The 16,164-nt window shown below is 38.1% G+C and overlaps 1 protein-coding gene across 4 annotated transcripts in view; it reads right to left on the bottom strand.

Annotated features, from left to right (window-relative positions):
• tox3 (TOX high mobility group box family member 3) overlaps positions 1-15,703 on the bottom strand; it is a 118,026-nt gene extending 102,323 nt beyond the window's left edge. For 2 of the 4 annotated variants that reach the window (XR_009446788.1, XM_048547074.1), the window contains exon 1: positions 14,957-15,703. Coding sequence is in view for 2 of the 4 variants with exons in the window: in XM_048547074.1 (XP_048403031.1) it covers positions 14,957-15,058 (102 nt within the window). In the remaining 2 variants the exon portion in view is untranslated. Of the gene's footprint in view, positions 1-6,400; positions 6,485-14,956 lie in introns of those variants that run through there. The other 2 variants (XM_048547077.2, XM_048547076.1) reach the window with 2 other exon arrangements.
• Between the last annotated feature and the right edge of the window lie 461 nt (positions 15,704-16,164).

Genomic DNA, 16,164 nt, shown 5'->3' with positions numbered 1-16,164 from the left:
AAGGTCTCCAGTGCAACATCCAAAATCACGAGGAACGCTTTCTCTGGTGTTCCTTCAGTCTCCATTGTGACAGAGATCACATTCATTTCCTGAACAAAGGACAGCAGCTGCTCCAGCCAAAACAATCTTCCCTTTAATGAATCAGTGCAGGCTTGTTTTGGTGAAGCCAGTTAGATATGATGTTGGACCACCTCCTGAACTGCGCAGCCTATGAACACCAAGTGTCATGCTGGCTGCATGCAACAATCTGGAAATAAAAGTTGGTGTGCTGCCTACATTATGTTGCAAGGGGAAATCGCAATCCCTGTACCCGTTTCAGAAGCCTACCCAATTTTGGCTGCCAGAAGTGCATCATAAATGAAGTATGGAATTTAAAAATGAAAGTAATACAGCAACACTTTAAACTGAGAAAAACTTCTGAAAAGTCACAACATTGGTAAAACTTTCCACCTAGAGATTTTAATTGCGAATTTACAGCGCAAAGCACTAGAGCTTGTACCCATAAATCTTTTACTCATCTCAAATGTTCCATTTCTCAAATTCTACTTTCTCCTTCAGTAAATTGTTCAATGTTTTGATTTATGACTGTCAACAAGTTAAAATGGACTGAATCTTTGGGTACAGTAAAAATATTTTTAATGAATTACAACAGAGTAATGAGTTTGAACATTAAGATGACAAGAACCTTTGGCCAATATAATTTCTGATCAGCTTTAAAAGACTTCCATCATGTTTACAGCTTCCTTTTCCTCTGTTCCAAAAGAAAATTGTGATTTTTGTTTCTCTAGTCATTTTTCAACAGTTCTTCCTGCACTACTTATTTTATTACGACATTGAGTTTCCAAGACAACTCATTTATTTGACTTACTACAACAGATAATTCTTCTTCTAATGTGCTTTCCTTTTCAGCTGCCATGAGTAATGTATTGCCTTTACTCTAAATGTTGATCTAGTTTTGCCTTGTGTTTGTCTGTAAATTAATGTCCACAGGCAGCTCAATCAGCCAGCTCCTGATAGTGAAATTTTGTCAGGATAAATGGTATTTCATTACACAAGGCCTCAGTGTGTAAAATTGCACCTGAACTTAAATAGATTACTATTTTTCCTCACAATGCCATAAGCAGTGCAGAGCAATAGTTGCCACTAAACCTTTTCATTTTTCCTGATTAGATTTTAACGTAAATTTCTAAAACAGTCAGCTCCAGGCATGTCTAATCTCATCATGTCTGTCACCCTTCAAATAAAGTCCACGTTCTTAATTTTTATCATACAATAAGCCACCAGGCAAACTTTAACTGAAATGTTGCTGTCCAGATACTGTTCAAAAAAGAGACCTTCAAAATCATATATCTTCATAGTTTTAAGAGCAGTCTACTTGAGCTGCAAAAAGTATCCATTTTTTCCCCCTATAATAAGGGTATAAGTATAGGATCCCCAAAAGTCCATTAGCATTTAATCCTCATTTCAGAAGGAGTGGCTCACTGACCTCATGAAATGAACCCAAAGTATATGGGATCAGGGAAAGGTCACCTCAATATAATGCAATGGAAGTTTTCAATGCCACTCGGGACTCATCTTGAGCAGGACCAGGAATTCTTGCTGGAGATATTTCCTCCAAAATTTTGGTGCCAAATTCCCCTGGAAAGGTCTTGCAGTAATGCCAAGTGCCTTGAAATTTTACAGCAGGACTCCAAGAACAATGAAAAGCCAATATGGCTTGAGTAGTCAAGTAATCTTGGTTTATGCCAGTGGACAAGCTAGCACTCCTTCGTTTTCCGGGCATTATGGTTTGCTGGTTGGATGATAGGCCATTTCTACAGAACCTGCCTATCTAGTAGCATCATCCCACATGTACTCTTCTGAAACAATTGATTATGAGTAGGGAAGGTGGAGGCTTCCCTCTGAACAAACCTCAAAAGCTGTCAGGGAAGACTGGGTCCTGACGTCATCAAGATCTTGCTCTAAATGCCCAATGAGTGGCACGGTAGTTCACACTGCTACCTTCAAATCACTAGGGATCCAGCCCTGGACCACTGTCTGTGTGGAGTTTGTACATTCTCCCCATGTCTGCATGGGTTTCCTCTGGGTAGTCCAGTTTCCTCCCACAGTCCAAAGACATGCAGGTTCGGTGCATTGGCTGTGTTAAATGGAGGTTTACAGGGATAGGGTAGGAACCTAGTGGGATGCTCTCTAGAGGGTCAGTGTAGACCCAACGGCTCCAGGGCCTGCTTCTAAGAGATTCTAATTTACCATCAGCATGCACTCATCACCACCACTCTGGATGGGGATGGGAATGCACTATGAAGAAATGTTCTCTTTCACTATTAATTCATTAAAATCATTAAAATAATCCTCCACTGTTACAATTCGTAATCACAACTCTGTTGCTTGGATGGGAACTTAGAGTTCTTCCACAAATCGTTCTTGTGCATCTTCTCTTCGTCAAATTCAGAACATTGGCAGAGGCTTGCACCAACACAACAGGGAACACTACAGTTTTTACAGGGTTCCACGGAAAAAGGAGAGGGAAAAATGCCAAAGATAGATGTACAAGTTTTGGAAAAATAAATATATTTGGTTAGGGATTGGACTAGTTCGGGATAGGTTTGTGAAAGGCAATGTTATGCTAAACTAATCTGAGTTTTTAGAAGGACGTAACTATCAGAATAGGTGAGGAAGAATTAGTTCATATGGTACATTTAGATTTTCAGAACTCTTTCAGTATGATTGCTCATAAGAAGTTAGTAAGCAAAGTTAAATGAACCTGGGATAGGTAGTAATATATTGATGTGGACTGGAAACAGAGAGTGAATAAAGGAAATCCCCCCCCCCCCACCAAGGGGCTGGCAGTGACTAAAATAACCACAAAATACTGCTGCTGAACACCTGAAACAAAAATAGAGTATGCTGGAGAAACATAACTGATCTGACAGTATTTGTGGAGAGAGCAGAGTTAATGCTTTGTGTCCAGTGACCTTTTGTCAGAACTGAAGATGTCTGGCAAAAAGGGTGGTATTTTTGCTGATTCCAAGATGGGTGTGGGGATGTGAGACAGAGGCCAGAGAGAAAAAAGGTTAGGTATACAAAGGAGACAATGGATGATAAACCGAGGGATTAAAGCTAGGTAGGGCATTAATGAAATGTGTGAATAATTGAAAAGGGGTTGGTTGTACAGTCAGTAATCCATACAATGTAGGACCTAGCAGTTTTTCTTTTTGGAGCAACCCTGAAGGAGGGTAATCACGTTCTGGTTGGCAAGCGAGTATGGATCTGATTGAAAGATAGAATTCTAACAAGGCTATGCAGACTATATGCCAGCAGAATGTTTTTTCCTGATTGGGGAGTGTAGACATAATCTCAAGATACAGGACGGACAACTTAGGACTGAAAATATGAAATATTTCTACACTCGGTGATGGAGAGGGGGGAGACAGGGAGGGAGGGAGAGAGAGGGAGAGATTTTTAAATAATATTTCATAGGGTATGGAAAGAAAGTAGAAATATAGCATTGAGGATCGGCCATGATCAGATTCAATGACAGAGTAGACTCCAAAACGTTGAAAGGCCTACTCCTGCTCTGAGTTTCTATGTTTCAATGATTGTTTGGTTAGACTAGGAGCGATATATAAAAACTTGTTTTGCTGGCTGCATGCAACAATACATTGCAATCATTTCTGTTGTTGAAAAGGCAACAAAATCCATCAAGTTCCCAGATGCTTGTTTTGGCCAAGGACTATTGAAGTCCTAATTATGCTTGTCTACTTCATCAAATGCTGAATATTCTGTCTTTTGATTGCAGATGGGGAGGGGGGGGGGGGGGGGGGATATCAAAGACTGTACCCTGGATGAATCACTACATTTGAGATCACATAAGAATTTGTTTAGTGTGTTTGCAAAGAAAGTTTAGGGATTTACAGAGATAATTTATACGACATAATCAGTTAAATTGTAATCTATTCATATTGTATGCATCTAGTATTTGAAATATCTTCTAAGAACACATTTAATTAACTTTTTGTCTCTATCCTTCTTAATCCCAATAGTCATCACTATCATCTCCATTTGTTGAATTATTTTTCACGATGACACCTGATACCCCAAATCATTTTGATATTAAAGCATAATATGTTACATCTAGCAGAAATAATGGATGTCTTATCTCTTGTGCATATGTATGTTGAGTTAAAGGAGTATTGCTTATGTTAATTACTTGGTTGTGGTAATTGCACCTTCAACTCTCATTGGGGAAAAGTGTCATCTATTATTAGATGGTGAAATCAACAAGTTTATTTCTGAAACTCCTCGTTAATAGATGAAAATACCATTATTATTCAGAAATTAAAATCTGAATATCACCTACAGAACAAAAAAAAGTTTTCAGATACTCAACATTTGACCGATTATGGTTTATCCAGTTGATGCATGTGACAAAAAGCAATATGGATTACTTGCCTAACAGCACATTTAATTCTCTAGATTGTTTACTTCATAATAGACGGAACAAAGGGCTGCAATTCATAACTTTTCTGTTAATTATTTTTTTCCATTTTATTTTAAAAAAAGAGAGATGCGGGAATGTATAATTATACTTTAGGCTAGAAGCAGATTTTTGCATTCTAATAGATGAAGGCTTAATTGATTCATATCACTTCACAATGCCATTTCAATAAATGGTTAATTGCCTGTATTTAAGTTACTTTAAATGTGCTCATGCATCTCTTTAAAAAAGGAATCTTAAGAAAGTGAATGAAGGGGGAAAGTAAGTTTCTATAATAAAACTTCTTTGTTCTCACTGATATTATATACCAGTACACATTCCAAAAATCTTAGGTTGACCAAATTTCCTTTTAAAAAAGGTTCATGCGGATGAACACAACAGGGTGTTTGGAATACATTCAAAATAACATTATATTCTTTAAAATAAGAATATGACAAAATGTTCTGCCGCATAACTAATTGGGAAGGTCATTATGTACTCCAGGGCAATACTTAGGATTTATGTTATTTTACACTGTTAAATAAAAAGGTCAACAAAAGTTAATTCAAATATAACCTTTCAGTGTTTACAGAGTAAATGATAGAAGTTGTTGCTGATTCCAGAGTCAGTAAATACAAGTCAAGTTACTCAGGCAGTACTTAAGGTTATTTACTGCAACTACCTACACACCCTCAAAACTGTAACAATAGCTTCTGGTGACATTCCTCAGGAGCGTACAATATTCCGAAAACATAATCTGCATGGTCTTCAGGTTTCTAGTACTGTCAGTGCAGAAAGTTAATAATCTGGATAAGGGAAAACCAAAACGGAAATGAAAACTAAAATCACACAAAATATACAAATACTTTATGGGAAAGAGCAGCTCAGATTGTCCAACACTCCCAAGCATCACATCTATTTCTTACTAATTAAACTGACTTGGCAAATGGAAGCTAACGCATTTGACATTTTCTTGAAAAGACTGTATTCTTTTATTAAGTGATTAAAAATAAAGTTGCCATATTTAGTCAGGCAGCCAGTGTGGATTGAACGAATAAAGGTGGTAACTGAGTCTGCAGGCTGTTGAGCCTCAATCCTTTGTCAATAGTAACCTGAGAAGATAACAGATGCCATGATTTGTAAAAGATAATGGCCGCCTGAATAGTTGGATACCGAGACATGGCACAATGAAAAGAGAACTGGGAATACAAACCAGGGCACTGCTACAAAACACTGCCTTTATGAAACATGATACCTAGGCCTGGCAGTACTGTAAATACAAATCATTTACTGTACCATATGTCCAGGCCTTAAAAACTCAATGCCAGTCGCCTAGGACTATTTGAACCATTTTCAATCACAAAGAAACAAGCTGTGTTCCATACTACACTCTGGATAGCAAACCATTTATGTTCACTGTCACTATAGAAGGCAGTAGTGTTTTTTTCAATTATCTGACAACACAGTACAGCAGCCAGCACCAATCTAAATGTACTTCAGAGCTTTGCCCATTTATTGCCTTTTTCTACCACATAGAACATGAGGCAACAGTAAAACAGTCAGCCTTCTGACAAGACAACATTTACCCTAAAGCTAATTTTAAGTACATTTTAATAATGGAACAATTCTTCAATACACATTAACAACATGGCCGAACATATTAATTACTTAATTCTGTAGAAATGCTTTAGATGGAATTCCACTAATTTCCCTGTTTATATTGCAGTCCCCATGGAGACTACATTCAGTTTGAATCATGATAATCTTTACTGCACACAATAGCCCAGGATTCATATGGCAGCTTTTCAGACTCCGTTCAGGTACTGGTATTCTTAAATTACCAGCCCAAACATATGCTGCACAAAAGCAAAAGTACTGCAGACATTGTAAATCTGAAATAAAAATAGTAAATGCTGAAAATACTCATCAAGTCAGGTAGCATTTGTGGAGTGAGAAACCGTGTCAATGCTTCAGACTGGAGAACACACTGCTCCTTTCCTGCTAGCCGATACACACTTGGAGTATTTGAACCTGTCATTTATAACAGCCTAATTTAAACCTGCTTATTCAATCGAACAGTCTAGAGATCAACAAGCTAAAGCCTGGGGGATAATTTTACATTAATTCCCCTAGTTAAAAAAAACAAGTAAGGAATAGGGTCACACAGGCGTATTAATACCTAGAAAAGTCAGGGGAAGATTAAAATCAGCCAATGTCTGACCTGATCCTGCCTGTTAATGACTGTGCAAGTTATGCTAAAATCACCACATTTGCTCTGAAATGCAAGTGAAATAAATTACTTTGTACCAGACATACTAAGTCATTTTCCATAATTTAACTGTAATTCCCAATAAATACTGATATTCCGCTGGAGCTTAATAGTTACCAAAAAACACTGTTCTGTGGGATTAAGAACTCATTATCCTAGTACAAATTTCAAACCCAGATAACACCACCATCTTGTCCTCTGCCCAAATTTAGTTCTTATGTGGGGTGGGATTACCAGTTCAATGTATATGCTACAGGTTTCTTTGATACAAAAATTAATGTGCCATCATGCCAAACCAGTTAAATCCATATTTTGCAAAACTCCCTAATGCACAACATCCCACCAATTAGAGCTGAAATTAAGATTAAAATAAAATGAAGTTCATATCAACTCATTTACTATGGCAGGTTTTCAGGATAAATGAATTTGCAGTTGTAGCTTCAAATGGTCCTTTCAACAGATTACTGGGCTTTCTTTCGTAAAACCATGTTGGGGTCCACTCAATTGTACATCAAAAATTTCAGTACTAAGAAAAAAAAAGTTTCAAACTCAGGTCCTACTTCAAAAAGCACAGGATTAGAGTGAGAAATGTATTTATTCAGTAAAATGCTTTTAGTCATATCCTGTTGAAAACAAATTACCTTTTCTATAGCCACAATTAACCGCTGCAGGCACTCATGGTAAAAATTAAACAAGTGTGCAATTATTGATCAAAATGTTAGAACAGCTGGTAATGCCAATTGAACTTCAGAATAAAGAATTCTAAGCAATTGTCAACAACAGAAATTGCTTTGGTCCACTAATGCCTAAATTATACACAATGTAGTAAACATAATCATTGACAGCAAGCACTGAGGCAGATGACACTGGGGTCAGGTACTTTTATTACTACTGTTCCGTACTAGCCTGTAATTAAAAATCATTTCAGTAGCCACAGTGGAGAAACTGATGCAGAAAAATGCCATTTTAAACCACTTATGCATATGTGGTTTCAAATACAGTACCATGCTGTGACAAATCATTCTCCTGCAAACTCGTGTTACCACGGTTACCAAAAGGTATGCCAGGGGCCAGAACAAAGAAATCAAACTACTATCAGCCCTTCCCCCACCTCCATAATTTGGGAAACGTGCACATTATTATAAAACTTTCAAGGATAGGGCCCCTCATACTTTGGACTTCGGGTTCTTTTAAAATAACTATTTTCCAGAGGAAACAGTTAGAAACAGAAGTATTTCATCATAAAAAGAACCAATAATTGTTTAAAAACTTGAGTTCACTTCAAAAACAGTACTTAAAGATACAGTACTAGTACATTTGGAGAGTTCGAAATGTGAACTGAACAACTTTAGATTTCAGGCAGTGCAAAACACATGACTGACAACTGAAAATGTGTACATGACCTCACTCGTTTCATGCTCTGTAGTTTGCAAATTACACAGGATGATTGAAAGTAGACCTTCAGCAAAAGACCTGTGACAAGCTTCTTTCCTTTGCACTTTTTCAAAAAAAAAAACCAATACTGTTCACTCGGTTTTATCATGGAGTTTTGCCCAATTGTATTGCTATATTATCAGCTTTAAGAAGAGGATGGAAAATCATCAGCATATTCTACCTGCTGAACTATGTCCCTTATTTGTCCACCTGTCCTGAGTTTGGACTGATCCTACTGTATCTTTAGAGAGGTGGGTCACTCATGTATTGAACCCTGGTTGAAAGGACAAAGGGCAGATGGAACAAACCTTCATTATTAAGTCCTAACTTGTGAGCCAAGCAGAATATATCAATATACAATGGATGAGTTAAAGGAGGAAAAATCCAATTTTATTAGATCAGTCAAACTCAAGAACTCCAGGCGCAAATTTTTTTTCTTTCATGAATCTTTTTTGAAAAAAAAGGAAAAGTAATCTTAGAGAATATATTTCCCTACATCACAATACATTTTTGTTGTTATCAGTCCTGAATAAGATTTTCTGAGGTAATTTTCAGGACTGAGTTGATACAGGCAGTTTATGGATCGTAACAGTCAAAATCAATACACACTAAAAAGATTGTAAGCACATAAATCACTTGTGTTTTTCCAGCTCCGTCTCTCAAACACAGCTGAGCACTTTCCTCTTTGTTTAAATTATGCAGCACAGAAAGTGGCTGGAGGACGATACCGATTACCTCATGCTGGTTAAATAGCAAACTGTGAAAATAAAACATTTTAAATTTATTCTATGGTTGGAGAACCCAAGTAGGATTGGATATTATTATTTTATGCATTAAAAAGCAAGCTTGGACCAAATTAATATGAAGTGGCCTTTCATTAAAATTCTACTTGTTTACTTCATACATTTCACTCAATAACTGTTTCATTTCTGCAATAAATCATAATGTTCAAAGCACTTACAACACAAACACACAGTCTTTACAAACAGCACAACACAATCCTCTGCTGTGCAGCAGCAGATTTTTTTTTGACATTTCCTCAGGATTTTGTATTAAACCCCAGCTCTATTTCTCTGGAGTCATATTTAATGCATGTAATATTTAAATATTCCTGCAACAAGATGTTCAGAGTTATTTAAGAACATTTTTAAGCAAATCTCTGCCAAAGCCAAATTTGTTGGAATAGATTTTAATTTACAACAACCTGGCAAATTAGAAGTCTCATAGGTTTTTGGCTTAACAGAGATTCAGAAACTGTTCTGATGGTAAAAAACAGTAAGTAAATTCAGAGCAAGGAAATAATAAAATCTGAAATAATGGTAAACAGCAATGTTTAAGTGTGTTCCATCTTGTCAGTATGCATGATATCGTGTGTTTTCTAATGTCAAATTAAAGCACATTGATTAAATTTAAATCAGAATTATTATACCTACAGATATTTGCAAATCCTTTCCATGAAAGTACCTATTGACTGGTTGGATGATTAACTCAACACAGCTGCCACACACCAGCCTTTGAATTCATTCAGTTGCTTCTTGTGAAACACCAAAGCAGGTTGTTTCAATTTCTAACACACAAACTGTGTTCATAGACCTATGAACACAATGACAAGAATCTGAGTATATATTCTTAGCGCATCCATCACTCTGCATTCCTTTGTAATCCACCCCTTCATCGACTAAGAACGATTATTTTCATTTTGATGCCAGTCTGTAAATTGCACTTCAAACTCTTCCTCTTGTTGATTGATGTTCAAAAGGTCTTTTAATATCACAGTATCAACTATTTTGAAAAATTACAGGTTGTGAAACAGTCCTGCAAACCGACAGAAATTAACTGTCAGAGTTAGGATTGTATTCTTTTCTTGAGCAACACACATGTACCTTTGCTTCAATCCTCACCACAGCACACTCTGGCAAGTAAACTGTGGACAGAATTTGAAAGTTATGACCCCACATCTTGTCCCTCCAGACACAATGGTAGTATGTTGTTCAACTGGTCTTGGAATAGATGTAGATCATCCAGCTTGTTGAGCCAGTTTCCCTATTCAGTTACATTGTGACTGATCTGTAATTTAACTCCATTTATCTATCTTAGAAAAGAATCCCCAGTCTTCTCCTAACTGCCTGGGAAGCAACAAACTTGAATGAAAGCCTTTGACAGACACCCTAGAGTTCCATCCTGAATATAATCACATTGGGCCTGAAGTAAGCCACTTGATTCATTTTATAGAAACAGAATCAAAATATGCACACAGTATGATTATAACACAGGATTGCTTTGTGGAGTCTGCACTGGCTCTAAGGAAGAGGAGGTTAGCTAATCCCGCTCACCTACATGTTCATTGTAGCCCAGGAATTCTTTTCCATTCAGCATTCAGGCACTCATGCTATTTGTTTAAGGGCGTGAATGAGTCTGTCTGAACCACATTGTCTGCAGTGCATTCCAGGACCTAACCACTCACTGAGTAAAAGTGGAGCTTTCCTCCAATACCTTTGGTTCTTTTGTCAATCACCTTAAATCAGCATTTTTTGCTTCTCAAGCTTTCCGATGACAGAAATATTTTTGCCCCAAGAGACATTAAGGCCATTCATGATTTTGAGCATCCCGATGTAATTTCTCCTTAAAATTTTCTTTTCCAAGGAGAACACCCCTATCTGCACCAATCTATTCATGTAATTGGTTCCAGAGATTTTTTTTAAGAATTAGAATTAGAATCCCTACAGTGTGGAAACAGGCCCTTTGGTCAAAAAAAGTCCACACTGAACATCAGAACATCCCACCCAGACCCTTCCCCCTGTAACCCACCTAAATCTACGATAACAAAGTGTGGGGCTGGATGAACACAGCAGGCCAAGCAGCATCTTAGGAGCACAAAAGCTGACGTTTCAGGTCTAGACCCTTCATTCTGTTGAAGGGTCTAGGCCCGAAACGTCAGCTTTTGTGCTCCTAAGATGCTGCTTGGCCTGCTGTGTTCACCCAGCCCCACACTGTGTTTTCTCAGATTCTCCAGCATCTGCAGTTCCCATTGTCTCTGGCCCACCTAATCTACGCTTCCCTGAACGTATGGGCAATTTTGCATGGCCAATCTACCCACCCTGCACATCTTTGGACTGTGGGAGGAAACCAGAGCACCTGGAGAAAACCCATGCAGACACAGGGAGAATGTGCAAACTCCACACAGGCAGTTGCCCGAAGGTAGAATTGAGCCTGGGTCCCTGGTGCTGTGAGGCAGCAGTGCTAACCACTGAGCCACCGTGCATCATTCTCAAACTTGTTCTGCACCCCTTCTAAAACCTCACATCCTAGAATACAATGGCTGGGATTGAACACAACACTCAAGCTGAAGCCAAACCAGTGTTCTAAAGCTTAACCGTAAACTTACTTACTTTTGTGCTCTCGGCCTGTAGTTATAAAGCTTGGGATTTAATATGCCTTTCTGACTAGTTTCTCAACGTGCAGTGACACCTTTAAAAATATGCACACATTTATGCCAAGGTCCCGCTTCTCCTGCACCCACTTTAGAATTGTACCCTGTAGTTTATATTGTCACTCCATGTTCTTCCTACCAAATGTATCATTTCACAATTCTCTGCTTAAGTGTTATTTGCCACACAACCGCCCACTCCAGAGATAACAGGAACTGCCAATTCTAGAGTCTGAGATAATACAGTGTGGAGTTGGATGAACACAGCAGGCCAGGCAGCATCAGAGGAGCAGAAAAGCTGATGCTTCGGGTCTGGACAGTTCTTCAGAGTCCAGACCCAAAACGTCAGCTTTCCTGCTCCTCTGATGCTGCCTGGCCTGCTGTGTTCATCCAACTCCACACCCTGTTGTCTTACGCCCACTCCACCAGGTTGTTTAATGTCTTCCTGAAGCCTAACACTATCTTCCACGCCTTATGTCACCTGTAATTTTAGCAATTCAACACAAGAACAAAATCTGCTTTACTGCCTTCTTGTAATTTTTGGAAGAAATATATATTCAAACTTCTATTGCCACTGTCCTAATGCTGAACAACAGTGATCTCTACCCAAGACTTGGCTATTTTCTTGAAGGACTAGGTGCATACAGATTGCAATGGAATCACTTATTTGAGGACATTCTAGAATGTGAATGACTTATATCTAATAATCAGAGAATACTTTACATTTCAAACCTAAAACACAATGAGGTGCAAAATAATTTGCGTAAGTAAGTATTTACTCACTATCACATTTATATTCTCGTCATTCATTCACTGCTGCTCTACTATTCTTTCAGTATACTAAATCCTCATTCATGCACTTCTTAAAAACCATAGCTGGCAGATTCTTGGTTAATAGCTTATGGCGAATACCTTCACTGTGTGAAATGTTTTGCACGTACAACTACAAACAAAAACAGGTGACAAGATTATTGCATTGAACAGCTGAGTCATGCTCAACAGATCATTGCTTTGGGCTGGTAAGAGTATGCTAGCCCATAGTCTGCTAGTATAAACAAATCAACTTCATGACAGTGGTTTTTAAACCTTTAAACACTGAAGACATCAGTGTGATGTTTTAAAAGATAATAACTGGTACAAGTTCTCGAAAAGGGTCAATCAGTAGCATGTTAAGAGTTTTAGCTAGAAGGGAGTTATAACTCTTGTCAGGAGCCCTTGCTTTACTCAACCACAACCAATGGAAGTAAGCATCTTCAGAAACATTAAAACGTCATTCACCAACTGCCTAAGAATCATCTTTGATTCCTGTTGCCAGTTGTCTTCTATTTACAGACACAAGCAGTGTTGTACACTTTTTTAAAAATTTCTAACTACAAAACACAATGTGGAACTGGAGGAACACAGCAGGCCAGACAGCAGAGGGGTATGAAAGTCAATGTTTTGGGTAAGGACCCTTCTTCTGAAGAAGGGTCCCAGTCTGAAATGTTGACTTTCCTACTCCTCTATTGCTGCCTGACCTGCTAGGTCCTCCAGCTCCACACTGTTTTGTCTCTGACTCTAGTATCTGCAACTCTTGCTATCTCTAACATTACAGAACCATTTATAAAAAATATTGCTATTTTCAAATCTGTGACAAGTGTTGAATGTTCAGAAATGTGTTTCTCGAACACAAAAACAATGCAGGTCATTCCCTGGATCAAGAAAATATGACATCAGCCTTTTCAAATAATGATCTGCTTAAAAATCATGCGTTAGTCATGCTCAGATCAGATGCTATAATGGCGTATTATGCTAATTTACTATACGTGGAAAAGTGAGAGTTGGAATCTAAGAATTGGTTGCACTTGTCACCATACACTACGTTTGACCAAGTTTAAGCACTCAAGTAAAAATCAGTGAAGTACAATTTTCAGAAGTTTATTACCGGTTCCCTCAATAGTTAACTACAGAAAAAAATTGAATTCATGATGAAAGACAATTAAAACTGAGCGTAACATATGCTCTTTAACCAGCTTTCCAAATGAAACTGGCAACATGAATAAGCCTTTCCTCCGCAGGATCACAACTGTAGGCTAAATAACACCACGAAGTGGCTCTACCAGATCGCAATAGACCTACAGTCGGGCAAAAAACAACATTATGGGCATAATAAAAACATTTTAGATTTACTAAACTCTGTAGGAGCTCATTATATTCTTTACCAAACTAAACACTCACCAACAGTACTGGTGATGTAGTTATCAACAGTGCTGCATTGACTGTATTAGAAAGGAACTTGTTATATTGATTACAGGAACAGCTTTGTGTCTGCCATGTGAGTAACTTGAAACAATACTTGCTTTGACAGTACAAAAGGATTAGTCTCTGATACACAGTACAAGAGAATCAAGAGATAATGCTGCCACGGGATGTATGAATGTAGAGAGAAAACAAAAACAAAAAAACTTTCTCACAGTTATTAGCTAGTAATTAGGTGTGTTTTCTCTTAAGCATACAACAGAAAATGATGGAGCAATATGTTCAGAGATAGTGAAAACATTCAGTAAACAAGTAACAAAGTCAAATCAAGGAGCAGCATTTAGACAAGGAAAGCATGCTGCCAGCACAAAAGTGTACATTCAAGATCATCAGCTCATGTTAAATGTAACAGTTTTAAACTTTTAGTTGATAAAAATGTTTTTACACTGCTTGAATCTACAAAACCCACTGGTATATTGCATTTACCTAAAGCACAGTGAGGTGTAGCAATTTGGAGAAAGGTTTATTCCCAATGATTCTGATTAAGATTTAAATGAAATTGTGCAAATGAACATCAAATAAGAATTAGGTTTTGTTCAGTGAGTGATCACAGACAAAATGGCAAAGCTAATAAAACCAGCAGATAAATATTCATACAACCTACAATTGAACAGTTTAGTATCTTCAAATAAATGAAATACTTAAAAGGAATATTCTGCTTATGTTCAATGTGTTCACAAATGTTATTACAAAATATAATAAACCGCAGTTTGTAATCTTTTGGATTTTCTTTTCTTTGGAAGATGGTTAGCAGTTTTCTGGCTCACTGATTATACTGCCAATCCCATCAGTGCTTCTACTGACTTCAGAAATTTTAAAAGGCGAATAATGATTATGCCACTTGGAGTTAGTTTCTGATAGCTTTAAGTGCACAAAATACATATGAAAGCATAAAAGCCAAAACAAATGCTAGAGGCACTTAAGTAAATAAAACATTACAGTTAAGAGCATATGCAGGAAAAATCTAATACTAGATAATTCAAGTACTCTTTCCCCTTACAAAGTATTAAGAGTAAATAATGACACAATGAAGATAAAGAAAGATTTTCACCTTGTTGTAGCTGTAGTAGCCCAGGCATTGGGAGAGGTCCAGGCTGGAAGGATCTCCAGGAATAGTGTTGCCAGCAGCAGCTGGATAAAAACGTACATCCATGGTGTGTTGTTTTAAACTATGACAACCCTTTAATAATGAATCACTTTGAGTATTATGGGGTTCTTTTCTGCATCCACTTAGTGCTAACTCAATTGGGGATAAGTAATGGACAGAAGTAACCCTGGGGATTGTGTGTAAGGTGGTTTAAATTTCGTTTAGAAAAGGTAGAGGTACATGTATTTCCTGTGTTCCTTAGTTCTGTGTTTAACTGGCCAGTGCTGAGCCTCAGTATTTGCCCGTGCATTCAACAGCAGCTGCTGTACACAAAGAAGCCACGCGACCAGCACTGATAAGCTGATGCTTTCCAGCTTCACCCACTGCAGATTCTGATCTGGGGTGATGATAAGAACTGGAACAGCAACTGGGTCCCTGGCAGGAGGCGGAGGAGGGTCCAAGCTTTCTTTCCTGTTAACTCTTAAAACAGCACTTCCAGCCGTCCATATCTAATCACGCACACGCAGCCAGCTGGGCTGGCAAGATTAAAGAGCAGTCCTTGTAGAATTTAAAGCCAGGGGTTACTAACAGGAGTCCAAGTCTTCCACCCAACGGTCACAGTTTGTACTCTAAAGCGCTGAAAAGCTCAGAAGCTGCTCCTGGTACAGTGCTCCCTGAGAGTAATGAATAAGTAAAGCCTCTGAAAGGCAGCACAGAAAGCTTCAGAATGAGCCACTCCCAGTCTTACTCACCACTCCCACTTCGTGCAGCTGCCACTAAACACATACACACACACACACACATACATACATACACAGGTTCAATGTTCACCTAGCAAACATTACTTTGTATCCACCAGTCCATAGTTAACCAGTTTCCTCATGGACAGGCTCACTCTCTTTCGCGTTCACATTGCCATTCCAGCCCCAGTTCCAAGTTCAGCCTGGTCGGAACCACGTTTTGAATCAAAGTGATCATAAACAATGACAGAAATACTTATATGTAAACAGGGTCACATTCGCATGTTGTAAATCAGAGCCACAGTAACTTGATTTAATTACTGTGAGCAAATTTACAGATGAAACAGCTCGTGTTGTCGCCTTACACCTCGTCATTGGGGTTAATTCCCGAGCACTCTCAGGGATGTGTGCAAGCAAACTGTGAAAACCTAG

Source organism: Stegostoma tigrinum, chromosome 16 (assembly GCF_030684315.1).
Source record: "Stegostoma tigrinum isolate sSteTig4 chromosome 16, sSteTig4.hap1, whole genome shotgun sequence".
NCBI lineage: Eukaryota > Metazoa > Chordata > Chondrichthyes > Orectolobiformes > Stegostomatidae > Stegostoma > Stegostoma tigrinum.
Note: the sequence above shows the minus strand (reverse complement) of the source record. Positions and strands in the feature narration are given on the sequence as shown.